At 44.6% G+C, this 17356-nt stretch overlaps 1 protein-coding gene across 2 annotated transcripts in view; it reads right to left on the bottom strand.

Annotated features, from left to right (window-relative positions):
* Positions 1–5442: 5442 nt before the first annotated feature.
* Positions 5443–17356, bottom strand: part of Kcnd3 (potassium voltage-gated channel subfamily D member 3) — a 245939-nt gene continuing 234025 nt past the window's right edge. Inside the window, exons 3-7 of one of the 2 annotated variants that reach the window (XM_004658986.2) lie at positions 16292–16393; positions 15372–15461; positions 13502–13558; positions 11178–11425; positions 5443–10358 (exon numbers count right to left, since the gene is read on the bottom strand). In XM_004658986.2, coding sequence (XP_004659043.1) covers positions 10157–10358; positions 11178–11425; positions 13502–13558; positions 15372–15461; positions 16292–16393 — 699 coding nt within the window. In that variant the 3' untranslated portion in view covers positions 5443–10156. The remainder of the gene's footprint in view (positions 10359–11177; positions 11426–13501; positions 13559–15371; positions 15462–16291; positions 16394–17356) is intronic. The other variant, XM_004658987.2, reaches the window with a different exon arrangement.

Raw genomic sequence — 17356 nt, 5'->3', positions numbered from 1 at the left:
TGTAAATGTGTACTCTTGTCATTGCCTATAAAAGGATTAGGCTACATTTCCATACTGATGGATTTTGTGGAAATTTGTGTATGGTAAATCATAGGTTTAGGCAGGAAGGAATAAAGATAGCTTCAAATTTTCTCAAGGATACTTGCTGAGATGTTGTTTGCTTCTAGTAAAATCAGCAAGAAATTTAGCCAGTGGGTTGACTTAATGTTTATCTTAAAAAAATATTTATTTTTGAGAAAGAGAGAAAGGCAGAGAGAGAGAGAGAGAGAATGGGCATGGCAGGGTCTTTAGCTGCTGTGAACAAACTCCAGACGCCTGCTGTCTTGTGGTGCATGTGTGACATTACATGTGTTGCATCATGCTGATGGTGTGTCTGGCTACATGGACCTGGAGATTCAAACATGAGTCCTTAGGCTTCACAGGCAAGCACATTAACTGTTAAGCCACTCTTAAGCCCTAATTTAAAAATATTTGAGAGATAGAAAAAGGCAGATATGGGGCTGGAGAGATGGCTTAGTGGTTAAGCACTTGCCTGTGAAGCCTAAGGACTCCGGTTCGAGGCTCGGTTCCCCAGGTCCCATGTTAGCCAGATGCACAAGGGGACGCACACATCTGGAGTTCGTTTGCAGTGGCTGGAAGCCCTGGCGCACCCATTCTCTCTCCCTCTATCTGTCTTTCTCTCTGTGTCTGTCGATCTCAAATAAACAAATAAAAAATAGACAAAAATAATTTTTTTAAAAGAAAAAGGAAAAAGGCAGATAGAACAGGCATGCCAGACCTCTAGCTACTGCAGATGAATTCCAGACACATGTACCACCTTGTGCATCTGGCTAATGTGGATTCTGGGGAATTGAACCTGGGTCATTAGGCTTTGCAGGCAAGTGCCTTAACTGCCTAGCCACCTCTCCAGCCCCATTAATGTTTATCTTTCCCACAGTTGATTTGAAACTGTGAAGGCTGTCCACATTTTTCCTATGTATTAAATAGGTCAAGATCATCAGTGGTTGCCCTGTGTTGCTTATATAGAGGAACAGCTCTAAATCTTTTTCTTGTTTCTTGGATTCTTTTGATTCTGTTAAAAATCTAGGTTGACCCAGAAAATTTCTCATTCCACAAGCAGAATTATAACTGGAATTTCAAAATACTCATAAATCTTATCTGTGAAGTGTATGTGTGTGATCCAGGTTATAAGAGCTCACCTGCTCTGCTGGTGAGCTAGTGAAAAGTTGTAGCTCTTGGTGGTCAGTATTTCATGGAAGATGGAGTTCATTCTGTTTAGACTATCAACAGTCTTGTCTCTGCTAGAAAATTTCCCCTAATTTTGCCACTAACATTAGGATGGAAAGAGAATCCTTTTATTCTTTTTTTTTTTTTTTTTTTTTGAGGTAGGGTCTCATTCTAGCTCAGGTTGTCCTGGAATTCACTATGTAGTCTCAGGGTGGCCTTGAACTCACAGCAATCCTCCTATCTCTGCCTCCCATGTGCTGGGATTAAAAGCTTGTGCCACCATGCCTGGCTTTCTACTGAGTGGGACATTTATAAATTTTGACTTAGAAAAGTGTAATTGGAAGTTAAGTATTTTCAAAGTTTTTTTCTCTGGCAGTCACCTTTCATCGCTAAGCTTTTGGTTCCTAGCCCTTGCTATGAACTGGATTTTGGGTGAGAGAATCTTGTGCATGGAGAAGTGTCCTCACCTTTTGAAATGAAAGTACTACACTCACACTGGGCAACATCAACACTTAGCAGTCTGTCAGTAAACACCCACAGCTGTTGTCATTTTCTGTGCAGCATCCATAGAATATGATCTGAGCCTGTTTAACTTGGAGTGTTGTCATTCAAAATGGTTGATGTAGACCTAATATGTATCAGTACTGTTTGTTACACGTATTGCTAAGTTAGAGTGAAATAACTTAGATAGCAAGTCCATAATTAGGCTCAGCGTTTCATTAAGAAGTAGAGATTGTAATTACACATTTAAATAAGATTCTGTCATTGCTATATAATTGAACTTAACCTCTTTTTCTACCCTTTCTCCCACAGTACAGCCAAGTTCACAATTTGTCATTGCTAGGGGGTTTTAATTAGGATATTGCTGCATCTTAATTAGGGATGAGGCTACCCATTAGTCTTGAAATTAATTTGATTCTCTCTAGGTTTGTCTTTTTTTTCCTGTAGAAAAACTAGGAGATGAACATATGCATGTTTTGAAGTTAAAAATACATATGTATTTGTGAGAAAGAGGCAGAGAGAATGGGTGGGCTAGGGCCTCTAGCCACTGCAAATGAACTCCAGACATATGCACTACTTTGCATCTGGCTTACATGGGTCCTGGGGAATCGAACTTAGGTCGTTAGCATTTACGGCAAGTGCTTTAACTACTAAGCCATCTCTCCAGCCCTGAAGTTGTTAATTGGATCAATTTTCTTGGCCATTTGCCAGCAAAGTTGCAGCTGTTGCCTTCCCAAGTAAGTAGTTAAGAGTGGTGGAAGGAGAGGCGCCTGGTTGATTTACCTGTGTGGGAGTTACAGTCAGGTGTTCATCCACATAGTGTTTGGAACCATTCATAGGTTTAGGAGTTCATTTGAGAACTGGGGAGTCATGCAAAGCATACATGTCCTGGTTGACTCTTCTCCCTATCCTCCCCGCACCCCCCCATAGGGTCTCACTAGCCCAGTGCCGGGATTCATGGCACGCACCACCACGCCTGGCTTCTACTTTTTTTTAAAAAAATTTTATTCATTAATTTGAGAGTGGCAGAGAGAGAAAATGGGTGCACCAGGGCTTCTAGCCATTGCAAATGAACTCCAGACGCGTGCGCCCACTTGTGCATCTGGCTAACGTGGGTCCTGGGGAATTGAGCCTTGAACCGGGGTCCTTAGGTTTCACAGGCAAGCGCTTAACCGCTAAGCCATCTCTCCAGCCACTACTTTAAGCTTGCACTAGTCATTTAATCTCTTGGGATCCAGTTTTCTCATCAATAAAATGAGATATTGGATTAGGATTTTAGTGTTCCTTATATTTCAAAGATTTTATATATGACTCATAGTGAAAATATTTTCTAGTGAGAAGGATAATGTAGTGAGAAGGAATTTGGAGAGCTATGATTGGTTAAACACCTGAGTTTTCAAAGATGTCAATCCATATACTGTATTCATGTTAAGCTTGAATTAGGCTTTCAGTATTGACATGTAGAGATAGCTTTGGGAAGCCTACTTTGGATAATTTTGAGAAGACAAGTCATTTTGTGAGGTGATTAAAAATAATATTTTCTAAACGTGTTGTTTTAAAAACTTCAGCTCCAGTTGGGCATGGTGGCACACGCCTTTAATCCCCGCATGAGGGAGGCAGAGGTAGGAGGATTGCCATGACTTCTAGGCCACCCTGAGATTACACAGTGAGTTTCAGGTCAGCTTGGGCTATAGTGAAACCCTACCTCTAAAAACAAAACAAAAAACAAACAAACAAAAAAACCCTTCAGCTCCAGAATACTAAAAGTAATTGAACATGAATTATAGCACTTGAAGGTAACCTTATGAGTTAGATAAAGCAGTTGAGATTTCACATATTTTTCTTTTCACTTTAAATATGAATAAATCTATGCTAATCTTTATTGAAAATATTTTTATTTATTTGGGAGAGGAAAACAGAGAGTGAATTTGTGTATGTCAGGGCCTCCTGCCACTGTAGATGACCTCCAGACACATGTACCATTTTGTGCATCTGGCTTTATGTGGAAACTGGGGAACCAAACCCAGGCCATAAGACTTTGTAAGCAAGCAAGCATCTTTAACTGTTGAGCCATCTCTCTAGCCCCAAATCACATTCTTTTTTTGTTTTTAAAAAATATTGTATTTATTTATTGGAGAGAGAGAAGGGTTGGCCGCCACTGCAAATGAACTCCTAGACACATGCACCACCTTGTGTATCTGGCTTATGTGGGTACTGGGGAATCGAACTTGGGTCCTTAGGCTTTGGAGGCAAGCACCTTAACAACTAAGCCACCTCTTAAGCCCCCAAATTATATTATTATTTATTTTTTTAGGTAGGGTCTTGCTCTAGCCCACACTGACCTGGAATTTACTATGTAGTCTCAGGGTAGCCTTGAACTCACATTGATCCTCCCACCTCTGCCTCCCAGTGAGTGCTGAGATTAAAGGTGTGTGCCACCATGCCTGGCCTCCAAATTATATATATATTTTATTTATAAGCAGAAAGAGGGAGAGAGAGTGAATGGGGTAGGCCATTCCAGATTATCTATATGGGTACTGGGGAATCAAACCCTGGTCCTTGGCTTTGTAGGCAAGCATCCTAATCACTAAACCATCTCCCCAGCCCCAAATTATATTCTTGATAGTCATTACTGACGTTTCCATCAAAGTTATTCTTTTGTTTTGGCAGACCGTGTTTATTGTGCCTCTGAGCATGTGCATATGTCTTACTTGACATTTAGTGCTTTTTAATGAAAAGGGAATTGCTCTATGCACATCTAGTTTGAGTTACTGTCCAGATTACTTGAGCTATGGATCTATAGTGACACCTAGTGGGTGGTTAGGATGTAAGCTTTAGTTATTAAATTTCACAGCCAACATCTAGGCTCTTAGAGAATCATGCATTTGCTTGATATTTCCATTTTCACTGATTGGGATCTGGTTGTTGCATGGTTAAACATGAAAATGCCTGCTTATCTCACCTCAAACAAAGAGGTGTTAAGATTGGAACAGATCTTTAAAGAAAGTATCTAATCTAATCCCTCCCTCCCTTGAGATGCAATAAACTGAAGGGAGGAAAGTGACTGCTGGTAAGTCATACAACTGAGTGACAGAAGCTAAACTTAAGTCTCTGCCACCTGATTCCTAAGTTCTACCTTCTACACTACAGAATTTAATTTGATGCGTTTTTAATTAGAGATCTTGGTTTAGATTAGGGAATAAATATAGGTAATCTCAGCAGAACCAGTAGTGATACATAAAGGCAGATTTTTGTTTAGTCTATTTCAGAATTAGGCCTCAAAAAAAGAGCTGGAGTCGGGCTTAGCAGTTAAGGTGCTTGCCTGTGAAGCCTAAGGACCCATGTTTGACTCTTAAGGTTCCACGTAAGCCAGACACACAAGGTAACAAGTGTGCAAGATCGTACATGCGCACAAGGTGGCACACGTGTCTGGAGTTCGATTGCAGTGGCTGGAGGACCTGGTGTGCCAATTCTCTCTCTTGCTCTTTCTCGTAAAAGGAAAAAAAAGCTGTATTCAATTCAATCCAATATTTATCTGCTAAGATAATATGACTGCAGCATATGGGCAGGCAAGAAACTTCAGGAGGGCATGTGGACAGGTTAGACTGGGCCTTCAACACACCGGAGATTCTGTCTCTTCTAGCAGGGTAGAGAGCTTCTTCATGAATAGAAATAGAAAAGGGAAGGGGAGTTGGTACTAAAAGAAATTAGTCATTTTAGGGTTTGTGGCACATTGTTTAATCCAGATTGGATACATCAGGTACAGCAGTGGCACACGACTCAATACTGTAAATGATATACGTTTTAACATAAGCACTACACTTTCAAAAGAAGACGACACGAAACTTAGTTTTGTTTTTCCACAGAAAGTTTTCACATGTTTGTCTTCCTGCAGTTTGTACAGTGTGTTTCTTCTTTGCCATTGTGATGGTTGATAAGCAAAGCCCATTTATTATATGAAAATAGAAAAGAACATACTTGATGTTTTTCACAATAACATTAATGGAGGGAGTGTGACCTATAAGGAAAAATTGGAATGTCTGATTATCAAAAATATACCATCCCTCCCACCTCCCAGGTTTGTAAAATAGTCCATTGGTCCAAGGAGTCCCCAGGACTTGGGTCAGTGCCCTACACTGGCTAAGAGTGACATTAGCCAGTGTAGTTGAAGTAACCTGCTAAGATAGATGTCATTCCTACATTTGATGAGAAAACATACAACATCCTGAATAGAAAACAAGACTTATAAGGAACCCCTTTAAAAAGCTGTTTCATTTTCGGATCTCCACTTTCTCTTAGCTCGGATGATGCTTTTCATGATGCTGTTTGGGCTCCAACGTTATGTGTCATGATAGGGGCTTCAGTCATTTTAAAGCTTTGCAAGTAATAAGAATTCATAGGAAATCAGAGGAAAAATAAACATTTCTCACGCTCATATTATCGTGGTTATCAACTAGAATAAAAGGGAAACTAAAATGCCTTAACTGAACCATGTTGGTATCCTGCCTTTCTAAGTTACCTAATAATTGACTAGAAGACTGAAATCCATTAATAATTTCAAATACAGTGTTAGCTCACTTTCAGTCACTACTGTTACAAAAGAAAAAAAGACAATCCAGGTATGTGATGCTTTCATGAACACTTTCCTACCTGCATTCTAACAAGGAAAAGACATGATCTTAAACTGCAGGACAAAATTGGGTTAAGTTCTCAGATGTTCCATATGTGGCCTTCCAATCATGGGTCATGAACTGATCAAATTATGTGGTTGTAGACTAATGCTGTTAATCTCAGTAACTGTTACTGAGAATGCCTGTTGGTCTTTTGAAAGGGGTTCTGTACATTTAGTCCTGAGCTTGAGACTAGTTAGGAAAATTGGGAATGAGGAAGAAATAATACAGTTTGCCTCTGGAGTTCCTGCTGCTTCATGGTGGTTCTGAATGAAATGTTTCCTGTAATCACCAAACTTGACGTCCAGGTCTTAAAATGTGAGCGAGCCTTGGAGACACAGAATATGACTAGAGGAACACCCAGGATACGACGTCCAAGTCCTTGATGGGTCACAGCTCTGTTACTAACTTGCCATGTGAACTTGGGCAAGCCATCCAGTTTCTTTGTGCCCTTTGTAATTTTAATCTCTGAAGCAAGAATTGATTTAGTGAGCCATTGCCATCACAGATTGTAGCAATCAAAAGGAAAGGTATGCTTAAATGTCATTGTTCAAGCCTGTTTTTCATGGAGAAAATTTGACTGGGGAAAAAAAAAAAACTTGATTATTCTTTTGTTCATGTTGTTTCTATTAGAATTGATCATCCCTGGCTGGCTTTGTCTAGGGAGTTGTTGCTTACAAAGTGTGATTTGCATGAACACATCAGGTGATTTCCAAGAGCTACATCCAAGTAGTGCTGACTTAGTGCCTTGTCTTGGCATGCCACCTTTGATGAGCCTTGAACACATAACTTGGAAAGGGCAAATAGTCAAGGGTTTTGTGCTCTGGTCCCAAGTGTGTCCTTAAATGACTGTGTTACAGTAAGGGAACCAAGTTCTCTGGGTCTCACATTTCTATACTGTAAAATGAATCAGGAATTCCTTCATCTCTTCTAGGTGTGTTCTCTGAATACTGTTTTTTTCCAAGTTTCCATCCATCCAACATTTGAACATAGCCTGTTATTTTTTGACCCTCCCCCACTTTCCTCCATAATGCTTAGTAGGATTGCTGGAGTGCAGGTTTTGGGATCCTTTTGTTATGCTAAAATGGTTCATGAGCCACGAAGCCTGAGTCCATTCTCATATCCTGGTTCTTTAGTCACTAGCCGATGAGTTAGACTTAGTAAATGACTTAGCATACTTTGCCCCCTCTGTGTATTTGCAAACACGCTTTAGCAACTGTATTGCTGTGAGTCGTTTTTTTCTTGATAGTTTTGACCAGAGGAGGGCTGGACCTCTTATCCCTAGCAAAGACTGCAATGGGGGAGTAAGATGAAAGAGATGGTCTAATGATCACTAGGAACTGGCATGATACTACTAGCTTCGGAAATGAAATTAAAGGGACCCAAAACATTCATCTCTCACTAAGGTCAATAAAATCCAGAAACTTGTTCTGGGACATGATTTTTTAAATGCATTAATCTTCATGAGAACCACTAACATGCTCCGTGGTACAGTGTCCCAGTGACATGTAGCTCCTTGCTTGAATCAGTCATCATTCTAACCTTGCAATGTTCTTAAACCAAACACAGGCAGTTTGTAGATGCCACATGTTCCTACTTACTTCTGTCCCTTGGCCCACTCAGTTTAGTGTGCATAACCCTCTCTGCCTTCCTTGATATGTGTCCATGATATGTTTAGGTTGATTGTGTGAGCATATACACATATTCTTTTGTAGTTGGATGTTATGTTTTCCTGGTTTCTTACACCAAAACTCAAAAGAGTTTTGGCCAGAGCCAACCCATCCCTATAACAAGAAGAAAACCTTGAGGCTAAACCCAGAGCAGGGACTGTCAGTGGTCAGAGGATAAGCCCAGAGAGATAAAGACCAAAGGCTCCCTCTCCTCTTCCCTTCTGTCTACCTTCTACTTAGGTGCTACCTCAAAATCTTCTGGCTTCACTGGAACTACAGGGTCATTGGAGCTGGGGTCATAGGGAAGCCCCACGAAGGTGTTTTCAGGTTCCTGGCTAGTGAAACTCATCTAGATGGCTGTGGTGGGCAGAGAAATTCTTAGCTTGCAAATAAACAGCTAACCACTAAGCTGCGGGATGGATAAGGAGATCGTGTATCTCAGAGCTTAGGCTACAGGGACTGCAGTAGGGTACTGGGGTTGGGGGGGCAGGAAAGGGCTTGTCACTAACCCCGAGGCCCACCTGCTCTGCTGTAAGTGGTGAAGATGGGTACTAAGAGTCCAGAAATCCTGCGCCCAGCCCCACCAGTGCTGCAAATACTTGAACAGAATTCTGTCCACATGCTTAAGAAATAATCTTCATCCCCTCGCTTGCATGGAGGTGACCAGTTCTCCCCCATTTCAGCTCTTCAGAAATCAGGCCTGAAGATGCTTCAGACCCCAAGGCATCTTTCAGACCAAGTAAGGATCCTGTAGACACTCTTGCTTTCCTGCTTGCCAGCACCCTCCATAGGGTGGAGCAGCCTTTGTGCAGGAACTGCCTCCAATGACGTCAGAAGACTCAGTCCCTTCCCACTGTCTTCTTGGGAAGAAACTGCTCATGGGCCTTCCTACTGCTCTTTGTGGGGTTTGTAACGTATCCTGAAGGAAGGGCACCTAACAAGGTGCCATAGGAACCCGTGGCAGCCACCTCCCTGGGTGGTTCTTCATAGGTGCACAGCAGAGGTGACCACTTCTCAGGTGCTGTTTCCTTTTTCAAGACCCACTGTGAGAGATCTGACCATCCCTCTCTTCCCCTGAAAGTGCAGCTGCAAACACCCGTGATTCCAATCACAAGGGAAGCACCTCTCGGCTAGGTTAACTTACCTCACCTTCCCTTTCCTGTTCTTTGCTTCATTCTTTTTCCTGTGCGCTTGCGTTCAGTTGGGCCTGACTCCTAGGCACAAGTCCAATGCTTGGCAGTGATGGAAAAAGGCTTTGCTAGCACAGCTCACTTCAGGATCACCGATCCTTATAGACAGACAGTTGAACACAGAAACAGCCAGGGGGAAGCAGAGGGACAAGAGACAAAGGAGACAGACAGCGAAAGGGTCGCTGTGTGGTCACTTGACAGCTCTGTGCAGGTCAGTTGGGCGACGTGGGCCCAAGCAAAGGTGACCTCACTCACCTGGAGAATGGAGAGAGAGAACTCAGCAATAACTGACTTTGAGCCCAAAAGCTTTAGCTATAAAAGGAGGGAAAAAAATAAAAATAAAAACCAACCTCACAAAATACATTGTTTTGGTTTAAAGGTGTTGGGTCCATGGAGGAAAAACATTTCACAAAAAATCCATTGGTGATTTTGTTTTCCACCTTTTCCCATGAATAAATATTATCCATTAAGAGCCTTGAAAAAGGTGCTTAAATACACAGTGTTATATTTTCTTCCTGTTTTTCATGAGACGACTCAGCCTCCGTGCTGTTCTTGGTCTTGGTTTCCTCACTGGGGTTTCCAGAAACAATTGTTATGTGGTCGGAGGCATCCTGATCAGGCCCTGTCCTGGCAAACAGCCCATCCCCTGCCCACCCCCTCCCTTCTTCTGGCCCCAGTCAGAGGCAGTGTCACAGGGCTGTGTCCACGCCAGCAGCAGGGACCTCAGATGAAACCCTTTGCTGCCTCTTTCTTTGCAGGCACAGGTTTCAGTGCTAGGGCTGCACTCGGACAGGTAGAAATAGTGGGCAAGGGGGATGGAGTGGTCCCAGTGGTCACCCGCCAACATGCCAGCCCCCTTGACTCCTCGCTACCCCCTCTGGCCCTCTGTCCAGGGATTTTACAAGGCGGAGACCTTGACAACATTGCTGGCTACGGAAGGAATGTTCGTGTTGGGGCCTGGGCTGGCAGGGGGTGGCCGGCTTTCCCCCTCTGGGGTTAGAGCTGGGGGCGTGGGGATGCTGATGATGGCTGTGGTGATCTGGGATGTTTTGCAGTTTGGTCTCAGTCCGTCGTCTGCTTTCAAATTAAGGCTGGAGCGACTGGGATAGAAAAAAGTGAGTTGAGGATGGGTCCTTCTTGCTGTCAGGCCCAAGCTTCCTTGACCCCTTACCTTTCCTCCTCATAGGAGCTGGTGGGGGATTTTGGTGCACCCCCCCATCTCTGCTTTTGGTAACCAGCTTGTGTTACCCAATCTAATTATAATTATTTTAAAAATATTATTTACTTGCATGTGTGTATGTGTGTGTGTGTGTGTTACAAACAAATGCCAGATGCATGTGACACTTTTTGTATCTGGCTTTATTTACATGTGCGCTGGGGAAATCAAACCCTGGGCCAGCAGGCTTTGCAAGCAAGCACCTTCACCTGCTGAGCCATCTGCCCAGCCCCTCTAGTTATTATTCTTAAACTATGGTCAGTTACAAAGTCATATAGACTGGGCTTTGGAATTTAGAGTATTTCACTTCAATAGTCATCATTTGGAGGTACTGGGAAATGCCTTCAATCTGAACACAGAATAAAAGGAAAAATCGTTCTGTGGTTCAAAAACAGCCTAGGATAAGCTGTGTGTAACACAGCTGTGAAAATTATTTCCTTAAGAAAATGGGCAGTCCATTCTTTGCACCAAGGTAGGTATTCTTTGAGTTTTTCTCCCATTGTCAAACTCCACTTTTGGCTTAAACTGCTATAGTATCCAGCAGCCTGTGAAGGCCTCTGGGCTACCTTCAAAGGGAGAGAAGGAAGGTGTAGGGGTCTCATGCAGTACATAAGGGGAGCTGCTAGAGGCACTGCTGAGGCTGTTCAATTCTGGGAGTGGAATGGCTCAAGCCTTTGGGGCTGATGGGATGGAAACCACCCACCTGGTAGTGAGGGAGGGCTGCTCACTGCCCTGGATGTGGATGGTACTGAGCTCTTGCATGCTGCGCAGGCGTGTGGCTGGCAGGTTGGAATTGGGTAGGTGTGTGGTCTTCTTACTACGACGGGAGCAGCAGGTGGTAGTGAGGCCCGGGTGGCTGGACAGAGAAGGACTTCTCGTGGATGGGTAGTTCTGCATTGAACTCTCCATGCAGTTCTGCTCAAACATCTGTTCATCTATAAACTCGTGGTTCTGTGGGAGGCAGAAGGAGAAGTAAGACCAGGAGGCAGGGCATGAGCCCCACACTCTGTGTGGATGTCTGTCTGTGCTGAGCCTTGAGTGATGGGCTCCCAGCTGCTTGGTAGAATGTTTGGGTGGGGTTTTGACCCACAGGTATTCAATGTGGAAAGAACCAAACTGGTAGCCATGGCCATCAGACTGAAAGATAGGGACACAGTGGGCAAATCATTATGTGATAAAGATCCCCATCTAAGGCTTTGGGCAGAAGGGGTATAGAGGGCATGGAGGGACTTAGTGATCTCATCAAAGCTAGAATCAAATTTGTCTTTGTAAGCTTCAGATGAGGTCTGCCAGAGGTGGCAGGCAGAAGCATGAGTGTGCCAGCTGTTCTGATCTACACTGGAGCCAGTGAGCATGAGTGTGCCAGGTCATGTGATCTGCACTGGAGCCAGTGAGCATGAGTGTGCCAGGTGTTCCGATCTACACTGGAGCCAGTGAACATGAGTGTGCCAGGTCATGCGATCTGCACTGGAGCCAGTGAACATGAGTGTGCCAGGTCATGCGATATACACTGGAGCCAGTGAACATGAGTGTGTCAGGTCATCCGATCTGCACTGGAGCCAGTGAACATGAGTGTGTCAGGTCATGCGATCTACACTGGAGCCAGTGAGCATGAGTGTGTCAGGCCATCTGATCTGCACTGGAGCCAGTGGACATGAGTATCAGGTCATCCAATCTGCACTGGAGCCAGTGAGCATGAGTGTGTCAGGTCATCTGATCTGCACTGGAGCCAGTGAACATGAGTGTGCCAGGTCATGCGATCTGCACTGGAGCCAGTGAACATGAGTGTGCCAGGTCATGCGATCTGCACTGGAGCCAGTGAACATGAGTGTACCAGGTCATCCAATCTACACTGGAGCCAGTGAGCATGAGTGTGTCAGGTCATCCGATCTGCACTGGAGCCAGTGAACATGAGTGTGTCAGGTCATGCGATCTACACTGGAGCCAGTGAGCATGAGTGTGTCAGGCCATCTGATCTGCACTGGAGCCAGTGGACATGAGTATCAGGTCATCCAATCTGCACTGGAGCCAGTGAGCATGAGTGTGTCAGGTCATCTGATCTGCACTGGAGCCAGTGAACATGAGTGTGCCAGGTCATGCGATCTGCACTGGAGCCAGTGAACATGAGTGTGCCAGGTCATGAGATCTACACTGGAGCCAGTGAGCATGAGTGTGCCAGGTGTTCCGATCTACACTGGAGCCAGTGAGCATGAGTGTGCCAGGTCATCCAATCTACACTGGAGCCAGTGAGCATGAGTGTGTCAGGTCGTCTGATCTGCATTATGTGTCTTCAGGTTGTGACATAAGCTTGGAAAGGTGTTCTCAGAATTGGGAAGATGGGGTCAAGCTGTCCATGATATGATTTCTTTTAATTATTATTATTTTTTGCCTGGTGATGGGATATGGATCCTTAACATACTTGGTAGCCCAGGATTCCCTAGGTCAAGTGTAAGCATGGAGGGGGAATGCTTACAGTCTCCTGACTGTAGACCATGAGAATGGCTTGTAGCTGAACTCAGGACAACTGAACAATTGCTACTTGGCCAAGGTGAATGAAAATCTACAGCATCTATGGTGTCACCAAGGCTGTCAGAGTGAGGAGAAAGCCAGAGAGACTCCCTGTCAACCAATACCAGGCATTCTTGAGGAACTGGGGAGGTGACCCAGAGAACTATGGCATATGGACATTCCACAGGACGCTGACATTGGAGCCATGTTCCACGCTGCCCCTTCAAACCCTTGAGAAGGTCAAAGGAGGGTAAAGCAGTTAGGTAGTTCAGGGCAAAAATACTGGAAGCCTGAGCTGGTAGTGGGTGTGGCAGCAGAGGGGAGGAAGCCTGAGCTGGTGGTGGGTGTGGCAGCGGGGAGGGGGGGAGCCTGAGCTGGTGATGGGTGTGGCAGCAGAGGGAGGATAAGGCCAGAAGAGTCCATAGCACATGCAGAGAACCAGACCAAGGGTGAAGGAGGAGATCCATAGATTCAAGAAGCAGAGGGAGAAACATCAATTGAAGTTTTAAAAAGTTATACCTTGATGGTGGAGGTTCGTACAGATAACAGGGGATCATCCACAAGATAGGACAACCCCTACAGGACAACATGCCAACAGAAGACAGAAACACCATTGGTTGTACATTCCAGCATTCCCAAGCCAGTTCTGACATTCAGTCTCCATCCCAGCATTCCACCCTTTGAGTTCAACATTCCAGCCCTGCTTCCCAGCATTCTGCCTCCCAACATTCCATCCCTTGGCTCCATGAAGAGCCTGCTCAAACCCAACATTCAGTCCTCCCCTCCCAACATTCTTCCCTTTTCTATCTCAACATTCCACCTGTAGGTCCCATATTCATCCTCTAAATCCCAGCATTCCAGAGCTTTAATCCCAGTATCCCAATCCCACAATACAATATTCTTTCCCTCAAATTCAGCATTCCACCCCATTCAATGCCAGCATTCCATCTCTCAGTCCCCAAATCTCATTTTTTTTTCAATGCCAACATTCCAGTCCTTCAAATTCAAATATTTTCACCCATGTTCTTTCAGTTCACACATTCCACCCAGCACATGCAACCTGGAAAGGGCAGTGGGGTCTAGCCCTGTCCCATTGGCAAGTTTGGTGTCTTTAAGACATTCTACATATGCACATAAAGTTCTTGGTAAGTCTTGGGACCTGGATTTGCAAGAGCACCTTCCCATTTTAGAAAACCTCACTGGGTTCAACCTCCACCCACAGTGTCCATGCTTGGCTCAGATTGAGTCATCTAGCATCTGGAAGGCCAGAGTATGCATGGAACACTGGGAATTAGAAAGTTCATACCATATTGAATTGAGCCTTGACTCTGGGTTCTTCTTGTAGGGAATTTCTTTTTTATTTATTTATTTATTTATTTATTTATTTATTTATTTATTTATGTGTGTGTGTGACAGAGAGAGAGAGAGAGATTGAGAGATTGAGAGAGAGAGAGAGAGAGAGAGAGAGAGAGAGAGAGAGAGAGAGAATGGGCATGCCAGGGCCTTCAGCCACTGCAAATGAACTCCAGATGCATGCGCCCCCTTGTGCACATGTGTGACATTGCGTGCTTGCATCACTGTGCGTCTGGCTATATGGGACCTGGAGATTGGAACATAAGTTCTTAGGCTTCACAGGCAAGTGCCTTAATCACTAAGCCATCTCTCCAGCCCTTTTGTAAGGAGTTTCTAGAAAGAACAGGGAAGGGTTTCACTTTGGGCTTCCTGCTTTGACTTCTCCCTCCCTTCTTTGCCTTGCACTTTTTTGCCAAGGGCCTAGGGTTAGTCCTACTGCCCTTCCTTTCAGACTGCTGGAGAGGCACAGGCATCATTCCCATTCCAGCTGCGGCACCCTAAACCATGAACTCCTTTAGCAATTGGCCTTTCGTGATCTGGCCACCCTACAGATTGCATGGTGACTGAGAGGGGCTGGCTGATAAATTCTTGGCTATAGAAATGTAGGCTCAAAGAAACCCACAGACTTTTATCAACCCAGCCTCAGGGGTAGGACAGAAATCCAGCCTCTTCCCCAGTGTCCCATGTAAAGTTGGCCTCCGTTTTCTATGATGATGCCCATCTAAGGAACAGATAGGCAGACTCTGCCCTCAGTAATAAAGAAAGGGGTGGAGGGGCCTAGGATGGGGGTGTGGGGAGGCTAGTGGAATGACCTCCTTTGTGCTACTGCAGCAGCAAGACAGAGTCGGCCTTCCACTCTGGTGACCTTACCCACTCTCCTTGTGGATCTTCCTCTTGGGGGCTGATAGACTTGTTACTACCTTTTGGATCTGAAGGGGACAGACTGATTTCTGACCCAGGGTGAGGATGTGAACACAGTCCTGGGGAGAGGTCAGGGGTCAGAATGAGAAAGGAGGGGCTGTGGGCTGAGACTCACAGTGGTCTTCTCAAGGCAGTGCAGCAGGTGATGGTGCTGACTCTCGATGAGGGAGGTGGTCTTGCTCATGTGCTCCTCTTCTGGGGTGCCCTAATGAGAAAGGAAGAGACTGAGCATAAAGGTGCTGTCTTCTCTCACCAACTTTATTTCTTCAAAGAAATTGGGTAGGAGGGCACCAGAAAAGTTTAGAAGAGCCAAATTTTAGGCTCAGCATAAAACATGCTGGCTTGTGCTGGTGGCTGGTTTATGGGTTGTAATTGCATAAGAAAGGTGCGTGGATGAGGGAAGTTTGGGAACATGTGTCCCTCAAGGTGATAGGAGATAGAAATTGGCTAGGCAGTCAGGGTAACAGAGCCCCAAAAGTGATGGTGTTTTATTCCTTGACTAAAAAGCAGGAAATGTCACTAAACTTGCAGAAACCTGGATGTTATACCCTCCAGGAAAGAGGTCTGTAGATTAAACTTGCACCCTTCCTAGAGGACAGAAACTCTGGCCTTACCTAAGATCACTGGAAAAGTGGGAAATCTGGTCTTTGTCTTTAGTAACCTGCCGAGGCGGTCTTCCTCACATAGCCACTCCCCATTAAAAAAACAAAGATCTGGGTCTCGAGGTGGGCTTCTCGAACCCCCTCCTGCCTCTCTGGGTAAGAGCTCCACCTTGCTTCCTTCTCTTATGTTCTAGACTCAAGCCTCCTTCTCTCTGTCCTCCTAAAGCTTTACATTGTAATAAAATCTTTCGGAACCTTACACTCTAGTCTGTGGATTTCATTCTTCGAACTCATAGGACAAGGAATCCAAAATTCCTGTATCAAAGGTTCCAACCAGGGCTTTGGGAAAGGGGTGCTGGTGCCTGTGGACAAGACAACAAGCCTGTTCCCACCTATCCATCTCCTCAGCTAGGTTCTCTCGACACTTACTCACCGTCAGTTCTAGTGCCTCATTGAGGAGGCCGTTGCGTTTGCTGTGCAGGTAGGCATTGGAGCTTCCTGTTTTGGCTACACGGATCCTGGCAAGACGGGCCTTCTGTGATTGGCAAAGACAAAAAGAGAATAAAAAAAAAAAACCCAAAAACCAAAAAACTAAGGTTTAAAAAAAGAGTGAGCCCGACAAAGCCAGTATGAGTGTCTGTCCCACACTGATACTATCCCCTACCCCTATGATGTCTGATGGAGGAGGAGAGGCTACTAAATTTAGCCCCGTGCATCTTGGCCTACAGATCCCAGACTGGACCTGAAATGCTACCTGCCTGTGCAGCTCAGCCATGGTCAGACCTCTGAGGATTTTCCATACACTTTCAGCCTGGGCAGAGTCTTAGCAGGAAAAATATCATTTACCTCAGTTCTTTCTCCTTCCAAAGTTTCATCAACTTTTTCTGGTCAGTATTGTACAATACTATATACTGTTCAACTATTTTCTATCTCTAAATATACTGCAAGCACCCCTAAAGACAGTCTGTGCTAACTGTCCTGATTCTTCTCTAGGGTCCACTGTGGTTACCTGACACTCAGTAGGTCTCCAAGTAATAGTTAATATGAGAAAGGCAAAGAGAAGACATGTGTTGCTCAACACTTAACTTTCTTTGCTTTTTCTATTTTTGTCTTAATGTTTATTACTAAGATGGCATCCATTTTCTCTATTTGACTTGCTACTATTTCTCTTCCCCACTCGAATGTAAACTCCTAAAAGGCAGGAGGTTTTTACCTTGTTTATTGATATATCATCAGTACCTAGTAAACATGAGGTCTTCAATCTTTTGAAAGTCAGTGCATGTATTTACTGTTGCCCATCTGTGGATTCACGCACGGATGTGTCAGCATTGGCTTTTACGCTGGGCATGGCAGTGGGCACGCGCAGTGTACATAGAGGTGGCCTCTGTGATGGGAGAGGGGAACGTGTTTTCACGCACCACCTTGGCTTTTCCAAGGACAATGGAAACTCTCTCTGCGGAAGCCTTCAGCAGGAGAGGTCCCCAACAGGAGGCTTCAT

This window comes from Jaculus jaculus, chromosome 19, assembly GCF_020740685.1.
Source record: "Jaculus jaculus isolate mJacJac1 chromosome 19, mJacJac1.mat.Y.cur, whole genome shotgun sequence".
In the NCBI taxonomy this organism is placed as follows: domain Eukaryota; kingdom Metazoa; phylum Chordata; class Mammalia; order Rodentia; family Dipodidae; genus Jaculus; species Jaculus jaculus.
The sequence above is the reverse complement of the archived record's forward strand: the minus strand, read 5'-3'. Positions and strand labels throughout refer to the sequence as shown.